At 38.7% G+C, this 20,388-nt stretch overlaps 1 protein-coding gene across 1 annotated transcript in view; it reads left to right on the top strand.

Moving 5' to 3' along the window:
• The first annotated feature begins 232 nt into the window (after positions 1–232).
• UBE2K (ubiquitin conjugating enzyme E2 K) overlaps positions 233–20,388 on the top strand; it is a 39,986-nt gene continuing 19,830 nt past the window's right edge. The window contains exons 1-2 of the mRNA XM_082281608.1: positions 233–713; positions 18,099–18,192. Coding sequence (XP_082137734.1) covers positions 651–713; positions 18,099–18,192 — 157 coding nt within the window. The 5' untranslated portion in view covers positions 233–650. The remainder of the gene's footprint in view (positions 714–18,098; positions 18,193–20,388) is intronic.

Raw genomic sequence — 20,388 nt, 5'->3', positions numbered from 1 at the left:
AAGACATACCAGCTGCTCCTTGAGCCAGCTGTTTCCTCAGCGACACCTCAGACATTTCTCCCGCGACCGCGGACACGGCCCAGCCCTCCCAAGAGTGCTCCTTCACCCCTTCACCGGCCCGCTGCCTCAGGGCTCACCCCACTGCGGGCAAAGGGCCGGGCGGGAGCCATGACAACGCAACGGCCTCAGCTCTGCCCCGGGGCCCGCCCGCGGCGGGGCTCTGCCTGAGAAGGTGTCTCCTCACGCTCTCGCCACGGGCTCGCCCGGCCAGTGACACGGCGAGCGGCTCGGGGCAGGTGTCCCCCGGGACGGCCGGGTGGGAGGCCAGCGGGGCGAACCCCTGCGCCTCCACAGGTGGGCAGCGCACCCTTTCTTCGGGGTCAGCGGGGAGGTGGCGGCCGAGAACGCCCGGGCCGCAACCACCCCATCGACAGCATCCAGCCGCGGACGCCCGGCCCGGCCCGACCCGACCCCACCGCCCCGGTGCCGCTCCGGCCACACTCCCGCGGCCCCTCCTGAGGAGCGGCGGTGGCCCTATCGCGCATGCTCGGCGCGGGCGCCATTTTGGTAGGGCCGGGAGTTCTCCAGCGGAGCGGCGGTGGAGCTCGCTGGGCCCGGCGCGGAGGGGGCGAGGGGTGCCCGCTGCGGAGATGGCCAACATCGCGGTGCAGAGGATCAAGCGGGAGTTCAAGGAGGTGCTGAAGAGCGAAGAGGTCAGAGCCTCTCCCCCCTCCCCCTGCGCGCCGCCACCCTCCCCCGTGTGAGCGTGGGCAGCGGGGGACGGTGCGGGCGCCCTGCCGGCCTTCACGGGGACCCCGCACCCCCCTCGGCCCCACCTCCCCGTGCTGGAGGTGGGCCCGTCCCACGGCCTCTGGGAGGGGAATGGCGATTCCCGGGGAAACGGGGCCCGCCAGCCGTTGGGATGAGGAGGAGGAGGGGGTCGCAGAAAGCTTGGCGGCGGGGCCCGAGGAGGCCGGGAGGGCCGGCCCCCGGCGAGGGCTCCTGGCGGTCGGTGCTCGGGAGCGCCGCCAGGCCGGAGGCCACGGGGCGGGGCGGGTGGGGCCGGCCCAGCCTCCGCGGGGACCCCCGGCACGCGCCCTCCCGCGTCCGCCCGCGCGGCACCGGGAGGGATGGATGAGGTGGATTGAGGAGGGCAAGGTGGGGGTACGTGATCCCGCACATCCCTTTCAGCTGACCCGTTTGGCTCGCCAGTGCCAGAGGCTGCGGGGTACGGGTTTAATATTTGGGCTTTTTTAGCGGTTGCCATTAAACCCCCATTTAGCTTCCCTGTATACAGAACTTCCTTTATCCCACTGCAGGGTTACTCACCTTCAGATGGATGCTTTTAAAGCCTCACTCATTTCAGTCATGTTACCTCGTTTCCTGATCAGTATGTTCAGAGGTATATGGTGGTCAGTAAGAGAGGCTGATTACTTTCAGGGCAGCAGTAAAGAAGTTCTGATCAGTTTGGGGGAATATATAGCAGTGTTTGCAGGGTTGCATTAATACAGCTTTTGCTGTGTCTGTGTCTGAGTTGGTGGACATCAGCCAGATAGGTTTTAATGGTTGTGTCGTCATTGTCGTCCTACTTGGGATGATGTTGCAGGTTAGATGCTTGTGAAATATTAATGTGAATATGTAACTCTTAAAGCTGGTGTTTTGGAAATCTGGACATATTCACTGAGAAAAAATTGAGAGGATAATTTTTGAAAAGTGCTAATGGCTTAAGGAAAACACGTTTAGGGTAGCAGTAGTTGATGTACTTTTAAATTTTGTGGTAGCAACATTGTTGCTATGCAGCTTGAACTAGCCCCTAGAAAAATGTAAGGGCCTTGTTTTACAGCTGCCTTTAGAACCCAGGCTGGTTTTGCAAAGCTATTGCACAGCAATACAGAATTGCATGTAGACCAAGAGAAATTTCTAGGTGGATACCTTTATACCAAAGCTAGAGAATGTAGACTTCATACCCCATATAACCAGCTGATACTGTGGAAACAAAGAAGTCTATTTGGAAGTGCTGTCTAAAGGCTTCAAAACCCTTTCCCTTTGCCTTATGTAGGAAGAAAAAGAAACCTTAACTTACACAGGTTCTGGGGGAGGTCCACAGTAAATTTTCTTATTGTAAAGGTTGATTCCAGTGTGCACATTTTTGATCGTTTCTGTTTGTTTAGTCTGCAGGGCTCAGTTACAGAATTTTGGAAATGAATATTATTATAAAATAGCCTTTGAGCTGCTTAAAGGTAGCCAAAAAAAAGGTCATAATTCTTATGAAATTCAATTAATGGAATTTCAAAATTATAGTACAGCAGGCTCTTCATATTTCTTTTTTTTCTGCCATTAGCAAGCTACATGAGTGTCGTGGTGATGTATGAGTATGTATAAAATTGCTATTTACAGACTATACGAACTCCCATGTCTTGAATGCAAAATTTCAGCATTACTCAATGGTTATCAAAGTTGCAAGCAAAGTTTTTTTGAATGTTTGTACATTCCAGGGCAGTCAAACTATGGTGTCAGTATTGCTGAGTGTAAAAACATATGGAGTGGGATGATGAATGAAGGTCCACCTAAATACTACAAATCACAAAACAAAAAAAGAAGTTTTCTTACTATTTACTAAAATTATTATTAAATCTGGTTTCTTTAAAAAGAAATAAATCTTTTTAATGAATGGCAGTGCTATATTTGTTGTTTAGAAGTTTGTAAGTCCCTCTCTGAAGGCAAAGTGGCTCACATTATCTTTAATTATTATTATTATTATTATTACACATTCTTAAATTATTATTGATTTAATGCTTTGAACTACTCGAAGAGCAGCCCCCCCTGTTTCATTGGAGATGCAGTAGGAGCACAAATGCTTGGGAAGAGGATAGGCACATAGGGAGAAAAGTACATAGGAAGTTTGTTCTCTGTCTTCTTCCATTACTCACGTTTATGCTGAAATAGAGTGGTGGAACCAGAAATGTTTGTAAAAGGGAGCAGCTGGATGGCAGTTAATTCCTTCTGCATTTGAAGTATGTATTGGAAGCACTAAATTCCAAATGAAGAAAGAATTCTGTAAAGTGTGTTTATCCTTGATATGATAAGGATCTATGATTCTTGCTACTCAGGACTAAATATACTTTCCATATTACTTAGCACTTTCTGTTTCCTTGACTTAAATGTAATTTCTGGGAAATAACTGAAATGTGAAATACTGCCTTGCTCTCTGGTTTACAGATAAGAGATGAAGGATCTTCCATATTTTTAAGTTTAGTCTGGGACTTCTTGAGTGCTTTGTAAAAGTATTTAAAGTCTTTTCACACTTGAGCAAGAGAAAAGTGTTTCTGCTCTGCTTGCTTTATTATTTCTAGTTTTATTATAAACATGGCATTAAGAAGTAGGGTATTGTTTATTTAAGAGAGATACTTGTAACTTTGCATCTCTTAAATATTTGAATTAAATAGATAAAACTAACTAAAGTTTCTTTGTCAGGAGTGCTTTCTAAAGTATGATTTAAAAACTTTTTACGTTTGTGTGTGGAGAAAGCTTTACAATTCTGAGGTAGCTGAAGTATTGTGTATCTGTAACAAAGATGAAGTTGTTGAGTTAGTCTAGGTAGTAACTTGACTGGTTAAATATGTGTAGGCAAGGGATCAGATGTTCCACTTTATCTCTTTTCTTATTCAGTCATTTCGTTAATCTGTTATTTTGTTCACTTTATGGGCTGAAATTCTAAGCGGCAAAATGTATTTTTAACAAAAGTGTGAAGCTGCAGCATGATGGAGAAACCAATAAAGAGTTGGAAGGAGAATAGTATCCTGCTTTTACTAAGTAGGAAAAAGTTTTAGTGAAGGTTAGCTGGTATTATTTTAAAATTAAGTTACTGGAATGCTGCAGTGGGTAGCCACATCCTTACCTGTTCTCTGTTTATAACCAGCTATCTTATGAGAGGGAGAACTTGTCTGGCATTTAATAATGAATAGAAACACACTGACTGATGCTCAGATGTATTGTAATTGATTAGGTATGTTAAACATTATGTGTGACTTGTTTTTGTATTTTAATAAAGCATCAGTGTTTCACTTTAAAAAAATTATACTATGCTAGAATTGAAGGAGTCAATATTTAACTGGCCATCCACTTTCTTTTATCATGTGGAAATATAAGGTGATTTCTCCTAATTGATACCTTTTGCAGTGAAAACTCTAATCACATACTGAAGGTAACACATTGGGAAACATAGCTTCCTTTTAGCAAGAAGAGAATTGCTGGTGTATCTACCATCTTCTCTTACTAAAGAGAAAAGACAGACATTTATGGCAGGTAAATCCAGGTAAAGCTGAGAGTAAATTAAACTCAGCTGCATTTATGGAATATAAATATCTTCATGAACAGATATCTGAAGAAGTAGCAGTTGAAATTTGTAACTTACTTGAACCCGAAACAGCGTTCAAGTGAAGATAGTAGGTTAATAACAAAAGCTTCAAGTACTTAATTTCCAAGAAGGAAGTGAGTGTTTGTTTTGGAATCTTGTATGTGTTTCAGTGATTTACAGGTGAAAGAGAAGGGAAAAATAACTGTAGTCTGCCATACCTCTCTTAGACTTGTAAAAACCTAGTGAGTAGCTGTGGTGTTGGCTTTATCATTGCCTGTAGCGGTCTTGTGATTTATGTCAGTATATAGTAAGATACTAAGTAACATCTCTGAAAATTTCTTGCTGTTTGGAAAAGCCATAGATATTTGATCTTCAGGCTCAGATAAACTTCACTGCTTTAGTTTGCTTATATTTGGGCAGTCTTGGGTGCTAGATACTGAATTCACCAATGTGGAAACTTTTAGTTGTAGTTGTGCTTTAGTGTTAGTAGGATTCTTGTTTTTCTTCCTCTTTATCACGTAGGATCAATGCAGGTGTTTATAAGAATGAGATGTCTTCTGTTATGGTTCCTGAGTCAGCAACATTTTTTTTTAAACAGTATCCATTTTATGCTGATACATGTGCTTAGCTTTTGAACTGTTAAGAATAGCCACACTGAAGCCGGTAGAGGTTTAGTGAGTGCAGTGGGATTGTTGTCACTGTTTAATCCCAGTGGGCAGCTAGGTATGGTGCAGCTGCTCAATCAGATGCCCCACTCCCCACAATGGGTTATGAAGGAGAATTGGAAAAAGGTAAAACCCAGGTATTAAGAGCAATTTAATAATTGAAATAAAGTAAAATATAATAATAATAATAATCATGGAGATGACAAAGAGAGAGAGGAATAAAACCAGAGAACGACAAGGGATGCACAGTGCAATTGCTCGTCAGCTGTTCCCAGCCCATCCCTTAGCAGCAATCAGCAGCTCCCAGCCAATTCCCCCCCAGTTTCTATACTGATTCTTTGGGATGGAATATCCCTTTGGCCAGTTTGGGTCAGCTGTCCTGGCCATGCACCCTCCTGGCTTCCTGTGCATGTGCTCGCTGGCACAGCATAGGAAACTAAAAAGTCCTTGACTTAGAGTAAGCAGTAGTCAGCAACTTCAATGTGTTATCAACATTATTCTCAGACTAAATCCAAAGCTCAGTCCTGTACAAGCTACTAGGAAAAAAAATAACTGTACCAGGCAAAACTAGGGCAACTCTTTGTGTGAATAAAGCTTGAGGGTGCTTAGTCTATTAGAAGGTGTAAAGGTAAAAAAAGTATAAACATAAGAACATTTAAACTGTCATTATTATATTGGTACCAGTTTTTCCTCAGTCTCTCAGAAGGCTTGTGTATGATTAAAATAATGTGTGTGAGGGGGGGTTTCAGCACACTGGAGCTTGGGGCTGCTTTGCAAAAAGGGATCTTAGTAGGCTGGAGAAACGAATGTCCTGGCAGGAACTTTTTGAAGCTCAGCTGAGGTAGGTGCCAAGTCCTGCACCTGGGAGAACGTAACTCCATGCATCCATACGTGCAGTCTGGAGGCTGACTGGAAATGAAGCAGTCTAGCAGGAAAAGAACTTCATGACCTAGTGAAGAGCAAGTTGAACATGATGGTGGCAAAGAAGTCCAACCACATAGTGGGTTAACAAGAATATAGTCAGTGGGTTGTGTGAAGTGATTCTTCACCTCTGTTCTGTGCTTGTGAGACTGTGTGTAGTGTTCTGTGTCCAGATACATACCGAAATGAAGTCAGCAGAACACCGTCAAGGTGGGTAAGGGACTGGAGCACAAGGTGTGTGAGACGAGGGTGGAAGAGTTGATGTTGTTGAGAGAACTATTGAGAGGGACATCTTCCTATTGCATCTAAATACCTAATGAGAGGCTCTTGAGAGTAGCCAGACTTGTCTCAGAAATGCATGGGAATATGATGAGGGGTGACAGACACAAGCTGGAACATGGGAATTTCTGACTAGACAGTGGGGAAAAAAATTACAGTTATAATAGTCAAACATTTAAGCAGTGTGATCAGCAAGATTGAAGAATCTCTGTCCTTGGAGTTGTTCAAAATTCAACAAATTCTTGAACAACCTGCTCATATTAGACCTGCTTTGGGCAGGAGGTAGGGACTAGAAGCTCCCCAGCTGTCTCAACTTGTGTGATTACAAAATCTCTAGTATAAGTTTGGTTTTTAATTACTGTTTTGTTTCTGTTTGTCAAAGAAAACATACAAGGGTTCCAGCTCTGCCACCACATCTCGCAAAACCCTCCCCTGTAAATAAATAGAAAAATTTTAAAGTAGACCATTTCTTTTTCGTTCAAAAGTTTTTTCTATTGTAGGACAATAATGAATCCTCTTCATTTTCAAAATGGAGGCTGAACTTTTCTGGTAGATGCAAAGCTTTAAGGGTTTTTATGTTGAACAAGTTCTGGTTTGGATCCCTGAAAGTGGAGCAAATGTGAGATTTGTACTGCTTCTTTAAGCTTAATTTTTCTGAAATGTGAAGATTTTCTTAACTTTAAAATAGTTGTTTGTGGGATCTTTTGTACATTGCCAGAAATAATTTTGTCTACTGTGATTTTAGCCATGCCTACACTTTTAGGCAAGACAAGGTTTAGACCTGTTTTATGTAATTACATAAAAAGGATAGTGAAATGCCATTACTGTGCATCTTTGGTTTTCTTAATTCTGTCTGTGGTGTGTTGGTTATATCGTCTAGTTTGTACTGAAAATAACGGAGAATTGTTCTGTAGGTCTTTGCCATCAAACAAGTTTGTCCGTAAGGGTTGAGAAAACAGCCTGTTATTCTCGCTTCTGGGATGATCTTTCAGAATTATTAGGTTATTTGTAGTTTAATGCCTCTTTACCTGAACCATATAGCTGTTTTTCAAGTTCAGTGCACTTTTAGGATCAGTATTATGTAGGTACTAATCAGAACTAGTATGAATACTACTCAAATCTGTGATTTAAAATATAACATATAATGTCAGCGATCATTTGACCAGACCTATGAGTTTGCCCAGTACTGGTAGTGGGAATATTTGTGCAGAGAAGGCAAGATCTGTTGCTTTTTTCTGTGTTCAGTTAGTGACATTTTTTCATATTAACTTGTATCTGGTTGGGTCCAGATTTCTAGTGAGTGGTCTACATATCAGTTGGCAGAATCCTAAAGATACTGGGAGTAAGTGGAAAACAAAAAAAGAAAAACTTACGTCTTCATTGGAGTCAGACTCATTTGGTTGTCTTTGGTAATGTATAAACCTAAGGAAAGAGAGCAGTCCCTGTTTACAGGAGTGGGTTAGTCAGTTTAGCAGGAGGGGATAGACTGTAGCTGATTATGGTACCCTCTGATCACAGCCCTTTGTGGACCTGAAGCAGTGCTAGAAATTAGCCAATCCTTTACTGATTCCATTCATTCTTTTGTGCTTGTTTCCAGGAGTTTGGCTTTAATAGGAAAGAAGTGTAAGAGTCCTAAGGTTAGTTCATTTTACATAGTATGAGATTTAAATAAAGTTAACATTTTATCGTAGTAAATTTATGTTAATATAAATTGCAAGAAAGTGCTGGTTAACAGTCCAGTGGTCTTTATTTTGCATTAAGCTAGTGCAGGTACTTAGGGTAGTTCTTAAATTTATTTACCTGTTAAATGTTTTCTAGCTTCCTAGATTTCACAGTCCTAATAAGGACAGTTGTCATTATTATACTTCATCACTTTTACACTAATAATTGCTGCTGGTATTAAATTGAGAAAATGCCTAAGGGTAAAGTTTGTCATTAAAATGCAGTCTATCTTTTTGTCTTAGATAAGCTGAGTAAAACTGCTGCAATTCAGATTTATAAAAATGAATCAATTTAGTTCTTTTATGGCAAAGAGTAGGAATTTTGGCAAATAATGTTCTAGATAGCACTCTAGGGATGTTTCACAGAATCACTGAATATTCTGAGATGAATGTAGTCCACTTCTGCACTCTTGACTTATCCAGCATTCTCTCTTGAGATTATATCAGTGTTAATATTTGTAGTATTTGAGTTGGGAGCACTTGAATATTCTTGCCCTGAGTATTTAACAAAATAATATCTGCATCATAAATAAAGTTTCTCTGTGAGCAGCAAAAAAAACTCTGTTTGAGGACCAGAGCTGTGTTTGTTAGTCTAGTATATAGCAACAGAATTGTGCTAAGGTCATGGATTGCTCCTGTCCATCCTTCAAAGTGTCTGCCCAGGAGGGAGCTACTGTGAATATCCGTGGCTACAGAAGAAGCTTCATTCAGTCCTTATGCTTTATTGGACACTGTAAAAGTCAGTCCTGCAGTATAACTCCAGTCTGGCTATGCCAATGTCTGAGAGAGCTGAGCTCATCCTGTGTATCATTCTTGTGTTGGATTGCTAATAGGGGCTGTTCTATCTACCTTGTCACAAAACACATAAGAAACTAACTGAAGTTCATTATTTCATTGTTTTTATTCATTGTTAGTCAGTATGATCAACAGTTCATTGAGAAAGACTAATGAAAGACTGTAAGTCTAGTTACTTTAAAAAAGGCAAGTTTAAGGTAACATACCTTCAGATTCTAAAATACTTCTATAAAGTGTTTTAGGAAGGGTGGAAAAAAGTCAAACCCACAAGTACATTAGTCCATATTTTACTTAAACAGGTATTTTAGCTCAAGCTGAATATATGTCACTTTTGATTTTTAGCTGAAAGGGAACTGTGAGAAAGTGTTTTTGAGTTTTTGTTAGGATGTGTTAAAATACAGGAGGCTATTATGAAGTAAGGTAGCATACATGAATGGAAATCATGGTATCTGTGTTCTATTTGCTCCCTTTCTGGAAGCTCTTAGAACCATCATGGTGTTTAAGTAAGCCCTTCCACTTTGGAATAAGGGTGTCCATGTGGGAAGCTGGTACAGAAAAACTGTTCCGAGCTATTTTTGCAAGTCTTCAAGCTCTGAGACTGTGAGTGAATTAGCATAATCAATTTAAAATGAACTGAATCCTGTGATTCCTTTATACGTAGAATTGCTAGCAGCCTAAGTAGGGTAGATAGACCGAATTGACTGCAGAGTCTACATCAAATTGTTTTGTATGTTCATGAAATGGCTAATTCAAAGGATGGTTCAAACTTATTATTAAAGCATGCTTTATCTGCAGGGTATTTCAGTTGTTCTGCATCAAAAACAGAACCATGCATAAAAAGATAGGAAAACCACATCTTTTCTTTTCCCCCCTTACTTTCCTGAAGGGAAGAGGAGTCCTTTGCACTCTGCCCACACTGATGTAGAGTATCTTAGTGGGCTCAGATCCCATTTGGGTAAGTCCTGTGCATGATTTATGTTCTGAGATGCTGTAAATATCTTGCATAGCTCGACACAACCTGTGCAGGGGCCCTTAATAAGCAGTACAGGAGTGTACGTGTGCAGTTATGTACACACCTCTCATGGCACAACTTTACCAGTTTAACCACACTGTCCCTTAGTGAGACAAGCAATGATTGCGTAACTGCACTTAGGGCTTGTGCCAGGAGAGCCGTGCCGGTTACACCTCTGGTTTCTGTGACTGATGCGATGGTTTTGTTGGAAATAGTTTAGACAGACACTAAAGCTGAAGTTTCAAAATTCTTTTAACTTGTCCTAAGGAAGTTCCAGGAAGCAGTGTCACATTCCTCTTCCAGACTCATCTCTTCTTCCTGCTTTTGTGCTCCTTCTCTTGCTTGCAGTGTTCGTGGTGATTCAAATCAGGGGTTAGGTTAAAATGAAAGAACTGTCTTGCTAATATGTGTTTACATCAGATGTTTGCTGTGCAGTTGTGTAAATACTTACACAAAATCTTACCCCCTCCTTTACATTAATTCTGTGATCAGAAGGGAAGGAGGACCGTGGCCACTGTTAGACTGGTTTAAGGTGCTGTGGAAGTACAGTCTCTTTTGTGTTTTGGTAGAGTGATGTTTTAACAGCTGAACATTAGCAGGAGTAGGTATTTACTTACCTTAAATTAAAGAAAATTCTACTAAAACTTCATGGTGCTCCAGGTCTAACTCTTGCAAAATGAAGATGGTTTTAATATTTGAGGTATTTTGTGTCCTGACAGGAAAAGAATATCTCTCAGTATTGTACTTGTAAATAAAACATGTAATAGCAAATTTTAAGGTTGGTACAGATTTAATCTCTTGATAATATTCTTTAATAAAATACTTCAACAAGATGGATTTAATAAGTAAAACTGTAATAAATGCAAAAATTCTAGACTGTCTAACCACCAGTAATGCGGAACTCACACAGTATTCATACTTGTAGCTCCTTAGATACATTAAAATACAAGTTACTTGTTAGTAACATAGTATTTTGATCAGTAAATGAAATAAATAGCATGCAAAAATAATGTCACCTACTTTTACTAGAACAGATGTAACTCTAGAAAATATGTGTTAATACAGGGGGATGAAATAGAATGTGAAATGTGGTAGAACTTCCATGACCGACATTGTTAATAGGTTTAAAGAACATGGGAGCATTTTAAGAATTTGCATTTCTCAGTATTGACCCTTTGTTACCTAGGAAAACTGCTCTTTAATGTGCTTTGGACAGAAGTGTTTCCTCTTTTCTCTTTGCCTTGCCCCAGCCATTGGATTGTTTCACTATAGTGTTGCTCTGTGCTTTGAAGGTCAGCAGGCACTTGCTCTGAGAATGCGGACGTGATCTGCTGATCTCAGCTAGTAGTGCAGCATGTGTACTTCATAGCCCTGTGGTAATTATGTGGCATTTATGCTTCTCTTAATAATAACAAGCTCAGGCTTTGGATATGCACTTGATTTTGGCTTTTAAGCTGGAGTGAGTCTGGAGTAATATTTTGGAAGTCTTGGACTACTCTCTCTTGCTTTGGTAGCTCTTTGAGGGGGTGGCAGTGGGATTATAAAACTTTTTTTGGTAAATTGAATTTTCCATTTTGCTGCAGGACAGTGCACTGCACTTAGTTTCCTAGTTGAGTGCTACCTCCTGCCTTTTTTATGTTTTCCCATTTCTTGTGAAAGAGTGAACTGAGTGGGTGCAGTGTACTTACTCTGGCTTACTCTGGGATAGCAAGGGGGTTGAGAAGGGAAGACTGTTAGTTTGAAAAGAAGGGAGATGAGAGGCTGGTATTGACTTCTTAGACAGCAGCTGAAGAGGTGAGCTTTTATTAGGAATCTTCCTTTCTGGCATATCAGTGGAGGAGGAAGAGCTGAACCATTTGGACTAAGTTGAGAATGGTACCTTAGCAAAAGAGCATAAGAAAATAACAAGAGAAATATTGCAAAACAAAATTCCTTTGAATATTTATCCACAGAATTGCAAAGAGTTGGTAAAAAGTGTAAGAATGAACTTGGTTTTGTTTCTTAATTTATTTAAATAAATGTTTGATGGAGTAAACTGCTACTGAAATATTGGAGTCTTTTGCTCAATACATGTTGACTCAGTACTTACGGCCTTTTTCAAAATTGTGTTATTGATTTCACTGGGATAGGTGATCCTTTTCTGTAAGCCTGTTGAGATATGTTCATGCCAGATTTTGGTGTAGAATAAGACTGTTGTGGTAGAATATAAAATGGGTGGGAGGGTAAGAAGAGTTTATAAGGCACTAGTAACTTTATAGTATAACAGTTCAATTTTCCTAGCATGGCTTCAGACTAGGGTGAAGGATTTCTCACTTAATTTGGCTTATTAAATATTGAACCTTATAATGTCAGTATAAAATGTTTGGATGTTCAAAAGTACCTACTTCACATTTTTAAGTCATGGTTGTAATAAAGAAGTAACTAAATTTTTATTAGATTTTAGGTAGTTCAAAAGTAGTTATTGTCAATTTACCTCGTAGATGAATCAATAATTTTAAGATCCTGTCTGAAAGATAAAGTAATTTTATTTTGTTGCTGTGACTGGGGAAACCATTAGTGATTTCAAACATTTTGCATGTACAAAACCTCCTTCACAAACTTTGTCCTTGGTTGAGAAAATTCCAGAGAAATTTTTCAAGTTTATTCCTTAATCTTTGCTGAAATTTTTGCATGTATAGACTTTAAGATTTTTGTCACTTTCTTAAAGTGTAAGGGGCTAGTCTTAAAGCCCTGAATGATTACAGAATTTTGATACTTAGCTGCTTTTAGTGCAATTAGATGTGTTTATTTATATGCATCATTTATCACATATACGTCTTTTCAGGTTAGTTTTTTCCTGGTTTAGTTGTGTTTATATATGTATACATACACATTTGTTTCTAGAGTTTTCTGTGATTTCTCTTCTGTAAAACAAAGTAAATTAACAAAAAATAATAGTACTCGATCCAATATAGAGTAAGTTCCCTTTGAGAGAGAAGAAAATAATTTTATAAAACAAGTAAAATCACAGACTGCAGGTAGTTAATTGCTGTATGGAAGAGCAGGGTTCTGTGATTTTGTTTGGTTTTGTTTGTTCTTGTTGTTGTAGGTTTTTTGTTTTTCCCCATACAACATAATTCAGAAGCAGCCACTGAGTTTTAAATTCGAGATCGAATTTTGTTTAAGGTGGTTTTGTGTGTGTTGCTTTTTGTTTTTATAAATCCTATTTTCCACCTTGGCCTTTGTACCCAGACACTTGATAGGAATTTGCACATGGTGTAAGGAGAGACAGACCTAGAACATGAAAATAATAATTCAGTTTGACACGACTTTATTATTTTTAGAATAACATGCTGAGTTATTAATATTGTTAATAAACATGATTTCCTTTTTCAGTTTTGACACCAATAATTAAAAACATAGTTGTTTGCAAATGGATGCATTTACATTTCTGTAGAGTAATTTATTATACAGGGATTAACAATCTAATGTGACGATATTGTCATGGGAGAAGTAAGCAGAGATGGGTAGTTCTAGGAAAACCTCACTCACAGCTTTTTTTGTATGTCATCATCATCATCATCCAGTATTAAGTTTATAATGTTTGGTAGCCATGGCTGACATGGAAATGTGAGGGATTTATTTGGGATTTGGGTTTGGTTGGTTTGTTGGTTGTGGTTTTTTGTTTCTGCTCAAGAGGGTTCAACATATGTCAAGACTGCTGGCCATGTAATTAAAGAAAAATTAATTAGAAACATCTTATTCTTGCATTTTTAGTTCAACATACCAGTATCTGTCCATACATCACCAGCTCTGATAACAGGCATTATTATGCTGATTGCTTGAGACTGACTCTCTGGTAGTCTCCTTATCAAAGTAACTGAAGAATTTGGAGGCTTTTTTAGAAACCAAAAAAAAATCCTGATGCACTTGTAATTCCTATTTCTAAAAAAAGAAATTTCCTCTACTTCAGTCTTTATGAAGTAGACTTATACCAGGATCAAACTTTGAATATATAATTTTTTTTTTTTGCTTTTAGTAAATACAGTAAATAGTATTTTGTTTGTGAGAAATAAAATTTAGAAGAACAATGCAGTTTTTAATAACTTGTCTTAGTGTGGTCCTTTGTGTTGGTATGTAATGGTTTTGTCTGCTTATTTTATATGAAGGAAAACTTTGGATTTTTAAGAGTAGAGGTACTGGACTAGTGAAGAGGATAATAGGCCATGAAGAAATGAAAGGGGTCTTTAAAGGCTGGTTGAAGAAGAGAGAAGGAAGTGGTATGGAAGGCTCAGGAAAAAGGTTGGATTTACTGCAGAAACAAGACTGGCCCTCATATTGGACAGGCCCTCTTTATTAAGGCCTGTAGACTACGGTGAATAAAGAAAACAGACGAGCTTGTTGTCTGCTGAGAGTAGTATTACAGAGTCGAGAGCTGCTCTCTAAAATGATTTTAGTAGAAGTGAAGATGTGTGCTAAAGTCTTCACAGTGGCACAACTTACTCTTCAAATTTTCTTCTGGAGTGGATTGCGTTACTCTGCAAGGAAGTTACTCAAATATAAAACTAGACAGTATAATTCTGGATTTTTTTTTTTAAGAGGAAGCAGGTGAAGACAAGTCAAAATATTATCAATCAATGGTTACTGTGATAAATGTGATTGAGTTTCTTGTCTTTGGAAGATGCTCACAGAATGACACTTCATGAAGGATTGGTTCATTTGGGTTTCTTTTTAGAGATAAAGCTTTTAGTAATGAATAAAAGCATAATATGAATCTTCCCCAACTTGGCTGCATCATACTTTTAGTTTAATCTCTATGCTTGGGTTTAGTTTCCACAAGGCAGAATAAAATTGGTTAAGCATGACTCTAGCAGTGCAGAAGGAATCTTGGCAGTTGAGTTGGTCTAAAAGACAATCTTTTGACTAGACCCTAGTATGAATTAAAGGATGCATTTAAAAATAAAAATGGCTATGCATAATCAAGAAAAGAAGAGGGAATGGCATCATGCTTTGTGTAGTAGGTTGCATCAATTTTCCTTTCTCTCTGTCGTGTGTTCTGTTTGTTTGTTGTTTGCGTTTTTTTGGTCAGTCTTGATAAAAATAATTTTCAGATGTGATAATGGAAAGTTCTGCTAGTGTTGGACTTGCAGATTTCTAGAAAAGGATTTTGCTGTTGAATTTTTGGGCATTGTGTTGTTACAGAATTTAGCTCTGAAACTGTGGAAATAAATGCTGCAAGAAATGGCATGGCTCGTATTTCAGGAATTGCTAGCCCAGTGAATTGTTACTGAATCAACAGGAGGTGATGCTGTTTTAGATGTGGTATGGAAGTGTATTGAGGTCTTTGTAGAACTGCTTCTGGAAAATCAGCTTGGGGTCTGAGATCACAAGTTGATTCATAAATTCTGTGCTAAGATCATTGGTATTACAGAACTTTTGAAGACCACTGTTGTTGGTAGAGGTGGAGGCCAGGGATTTATTCTGTTAGAACTGCTAAAATTAAGTAATTTTATCCTACCTGATCCTCATTAAAGAGAAATATTGTAGGAAAACACTCCAGATTTAATTTGGCTAGTAATTGCTTTGGTGCTGTTTTTCCAGGCATGAAGGATAAAGCAATACTTGTCAAGGTGAAGCTGAGCTGAACCTTGGGAAGTGTCAGAATAACATAAAAAAAAAGATCTTCAGCTATGTAAAGAAAAAATTAATTTGGTATATAGAGGACATGGGAGAATTTAAGCATAAATGCAAAATTAAGTTAATCCCTGCAATAAAGCAGTGCAGTATAACCTTCTGTTTTTCTTTAAGGTTCTGGGCAAAGCAAATAAGGGCATGGAGACAGCTACAGCTGTAGTAATAAAAGCAGTCATCTCGGAGGGGGGAACCAGGATCACTGGCTCTTGAAAGAAGCTATCTTAGTGATAGGCTGTGTTTGATTGCTTTTTAACAAATTTATGGAGTTGGGAAGGATTTGTTGTGAATAACAGCTAGTGTGGTACTAATTGAAACTGAATATGGAGGAGAATATCCAGGCTGCTACAAGAGTGTGCAGGTCACTGAAGAAATGTAGAATGCTAAGTAGAAAATGAAGCAAGCTGCAGCATAGATTAACCGTAGATTGTATCACTGAAATTCATCCCATTTGCTATTACCACAGTCCTCTAAATTAAGTTATCTGCAAAGAATGAGAACTCCTCCTGCCAAGGTGGAGCTTGCCAGGTGATGTTGGCAGAGGGAGAGCAGGAGAAGCTCAGCTGACGTCCGAGTGACTGCAGTACCTGCACAGATAGTTACGGTCACTCATCTGTATGGGTTAGTTAAACCAGTGTGCTGCTTTGGGAACAAAGAGGCCATGCACAGGGGCAGTACCTCTGAGAAAGCACTGTGCAGTCACTGGAGAGGACAGAAACTTCTGCAGGAATCCTTGCTGGGACTCTTGTCGCTTAATCTGAGCCTCGTGTCATGCTGCCATGAAAAAGACAGATTTCATCTTTCTTAGATGTGATGTATCTTAGTTGTGATGTATCTTCAGTGAGTGCAACAGAGTGCTTGTGGCACAGATTCTAGGACATCATCTAAATTTGTTTATGCAGGGCTGGTTAGGTGATCATGGGACATAGAGAATTTTTTTTAAAAGCATCAGTATGCTGAGATTAGAATTTCAACTTGTTTAGAGCGAAATTAAGGCTGGAAAATCAGTGTAAATGCCATATTATTTTGCAAGGGGAATAAATGCTGGATATATTAAAAACTTGTTGAAGCTGGGAAACAAAGCTGTCACAAGTGGGCATAAATAGATTGTAACTTTACCTAATTGTACTTCGGAAAGCTTTTAAAAACTGTGAGGTGTTGGAACAAGTTGCCAGTTGGAAGTGTGAGAGCAAAAAAATTAAAAGGCATGTTGGAAAGCTTGCAAGAAGATACGTCATGTAAGATCAAGTTTGAATTCGGAGAGGAAGTTTTTTACAGTGCCTGGCTGTTGTGGAGAGCTGCAGGTGCTGCCTCATTTGTGTGGGTTGAAGGGATTTCAAGTTCTAAAGACAAATGTATGTAACTACAGATGTTAAAAGCTCCCAGTTCTCCATTGGATTAATTTAGTGAATTAGGATTTTTACATGGTGAAACTTTTACCTAATGTTTGATTTTTCTTTATATCTCTGAGCATCTCTGGTCAGAAGAGCACTCTTTGTCTGGAGGGATTGATTCTGTAGAACACTTGGAGGAAAGAAACAGGTGATTTCCCAGCTGTTGTCCAGTCAGAATTCTGTGTCCTTAATGGTTCACATCACTGATGGATTCAAGAACCAGTTGATGGCACCCATCAGCTTCATATGACTTAACCCTTCTCTAATAGCTGCCAGCAACCACATTTACTCTGAGGGTGAAATGAGGCACAGCTGTATATAACTAGTTGGAACAATTTTAAAAGGGAAGTTGCTAAGAGTTCTTGCAAAAAATAACACAGGAATCAAGAAATCTGTATTGCAGTCAGTGAGCACCGTATGCAGAGGTAGCAGAATGGAAAAACCTGTGATTACTTAACTCGAAAAACTTGATGGTACATCTTTCTAAAAGGAGATTTGGCTTTGTGACCCCCCAATAAAAGTGAACAGCTGGGAGTTTTATAGGACTTTCACTAACACTGCTCTCTGGACCTGGAAAGCAAATTCAGTGGAATGAGTAGCTCTGGCTGAACACTTCCAAGAATCTGTTTCTGGAAAACATATGTTTTCTCCAGTGTCAAAGTACAGTGTTTTTATTTTGTAGGGAAGTTGATACGGGGTGTGAAAATGTTGAGGAGGTGACAATGAAATTCAACTGTATAAGTAAATTGTATCTTATGCCTAAATATTAAATATATACGTGATATTAAACTACAATATCCTGTTTAGATCATTGTAATGTTTAAAATACTACTCCATTTGGGGAAGTCTTTCTGTATTCCATTGAAATTGACAAACGTGTCTATTTTTAAATAAACTGGTCTAAATATGAAAAGAACTAATGTGTAATTTGGTCAATTTAATTTTATAGTTTAAGACGTAGAATTAATAGCTAATTTGAAAGATCATGGTCCTTTTAAAATATAGTCAACCTAGAAGTACAATTATAGATACACATTGCTGGATTGCTTTGCATATTCTAGTGATAGTATAAATAATATTGAAGTTTCTAATTGTTCACAAGTAGTCTATTTTTAATGAAGTAAAATTTCTACTGGAAGATAGCTATTAACTTCAGGCTACTATATTTTTAAATGCTTACTTACTTTAAAGTACTGTTCTAAAAATTTAAAACAACATATTTTGGGGGAAATTTGTATGTCAAATGCTTACTTATGATTCTTTGTTTCTCTGTTTATTTTTAAGACGAGCAAAAATCAAATTAAAGTAGATCTTGTAGATGAGAATTTTACAGAATTAAGAGGAGAAATAGCAGGACCTCCGGACACACCATATGAAGGCAAGTAAAGTTTTTGTGTATGCAATCACTGTACACTTCAAGTCATATGTCTTGAGATGCTTTGTTTGCAAAAATAATTACAGTATAAAATGTAGACGTATATGTTTTAAAATAGTCTGATTTTTTTTTTTTTTTTTTAAATACAGATTTTAAGCTTAAAAAACTATTTCAGGTCAGCTTCTGTGTTGCCTGAAGAGATCTGTTCTACAGTAAGGTAGACTGTTCCATATCAAGATTAATTTAGAAATATAAGCTGTGTGGTTTAATTGGTATAATTCTGACTTGTAGTTGTTTGTTTACTGTCTCAACAGTTTAAGCTCCTTAACCATTTAGCATCAAGAAACTGAGCTTCACACTGTACATGTATTTCTGTGATCTAGAGTGGTGATCGTTCATAAACGTTGCATTTCTCCTATCTCAAGCAGAGATGCTATTGCAAGTTAAATTTGGGATTAATCTTGGGCATCCATGTGTCCCAATACTTAATTTATACTGACGTGGGGGACTCTCTAGTAGAACTTCGTATCTTTAGCTCTCTTCAAAAATTATACCGTACTGACTTTCTAGTTTATTAAAGTTGGTATCAGTAATTATGCATCTCTTACAGTCTGCTAAAAGCAAAGTAGCTTTGATAAAGAAGCTTTAACAGAGGCTAATATAGCATGCTTCTTCAGAGATACAAAATTACTCAGTAGTGCTGGTAGTTGTAAACTTTGTTTGTGTATAGTGTATGTGGAACTGGCAGGCACACTTCTCTTTAAAGTTCTTTCATGATAAGTAGGGATTTTTAATTTAATTTTTAGAGTTTTTGGATAGCTTTAAATTGTTGTTTTACTCAAATTTCCCATGCCAGATATCTACTTTGATTTGAATTTGTACTTTCAATAAAAAAAGTATCAAGGAGTGTTACAGGCAAATAAATTGTTTTGTTGGAATATGAAACAGTTTTGCAAGTTTTTCAGTTGCTCTAGTTGCTCTGTGCCTTTGAGCTAAGAGTGGGACTTCAGTATTCCCCTGAGACCGGACACATTGCCATTTGTCATTATTTTGAAAAAATAAATTCTCATCAGGTAGGGAAAATATCTGAAAGTTGTTTTGTAGATATAGAAGTATATGCACATGAAAGCATTACATGTGAAAATTTGGTTGTCACATCTTCCCTAATGGAGGACATCCCTTGTGATTTGCTTTTCTGGACTAGAGGCTGGTGCAGCAGCATTGGACTTGAGAGCAGGGAGAGTCTCCACTCCTCTACCTTTGGGGCCCAGGACAGAAAAAAAAAAAAGAGGAAATAGCCAACATTGGTTGACATGGAAGAATATTGGGCAGGGGTAGATGTCAGAAGCTGACAAGAGGGGAAATGAGTCTGGAAGAAAGCAAGTAGAAAACAGAAGCGGCTGTAATGGTAGGGGTGCTGCCCTACAGAACTTTATTTCCAGAGTTCCTCAACAGTCTAGTAAATAATGGTGGTTTTCCCCTCTCCCTCTCTTCCCCCATGTGACTGCATCTCATCAGCTGCTGATATACAGTTGACAAAAGATAATGTCTGGAAACAATTTATTCTGGTTGTAATATGTGCCTTCAATTTAAAAGGAGAGCTACTCCGCCTGAAATACAGACTTGTGCTAGTGATCTATTTGGAAGTGAATAATTCTATTTAGAATTTAGTATAATTGTTATTGTGCAATAGTATAGTTTGTCTTGTAAAGCCAAGAATTAGTATTGTAATAATTTAACATCTATACATAAGAAATTGGATACTGGGAAACATCTGAATGGTGGTAGGAGGGTGTTGGTTTTAGTGTTTGTTTTCCATCCAGAGAGAATTTAACCTCCTTGAGTAAGTTGGTTTTTGAGGTCTTGACATTTTTCCCCCTCAAGGTCATTATTAACTCAGCTTATAAAATAGGCCTTTTTTGGAGAATTATTTGAAATTAAAGATGTATGTGTCACAAAAGTTAAAAGCTGTACAGCAGGTTATGAAGAGGGTAAAAAAAGATTGAAATGTCTGTCTGCAGAGCTGGGTTCTGTGTGATGCTAAATGCTTCAGGTAGACAAGAATTTCAAAAGCTGGGCAGTGTCTGCTCACATATTCAGCATATCCTGCTAGTGAAAAACAGCAATATGTTTAGTGCAGAATTTGTTGATGTGAAATGCATGCATACTTACATACCTTTGAGTACATTTAATTATGAG

This window comes from Coloeus monedula, assembly GCF_965178545.1.
Source record: "Coloeus monedula genome assembly, chromosome: 5".
Classification (NCBI taxonomy): Eukaryota; Metazoa; Chordata; class Aves; order Passeriformes; family Corvidae; genus Coloeus; species Coloeus monedula.
The sequence above is the reverse complement of the archived record's forward strand: the minus strand, read 5'-3'. Positions and strand labels throughout refer to the sequence as shown.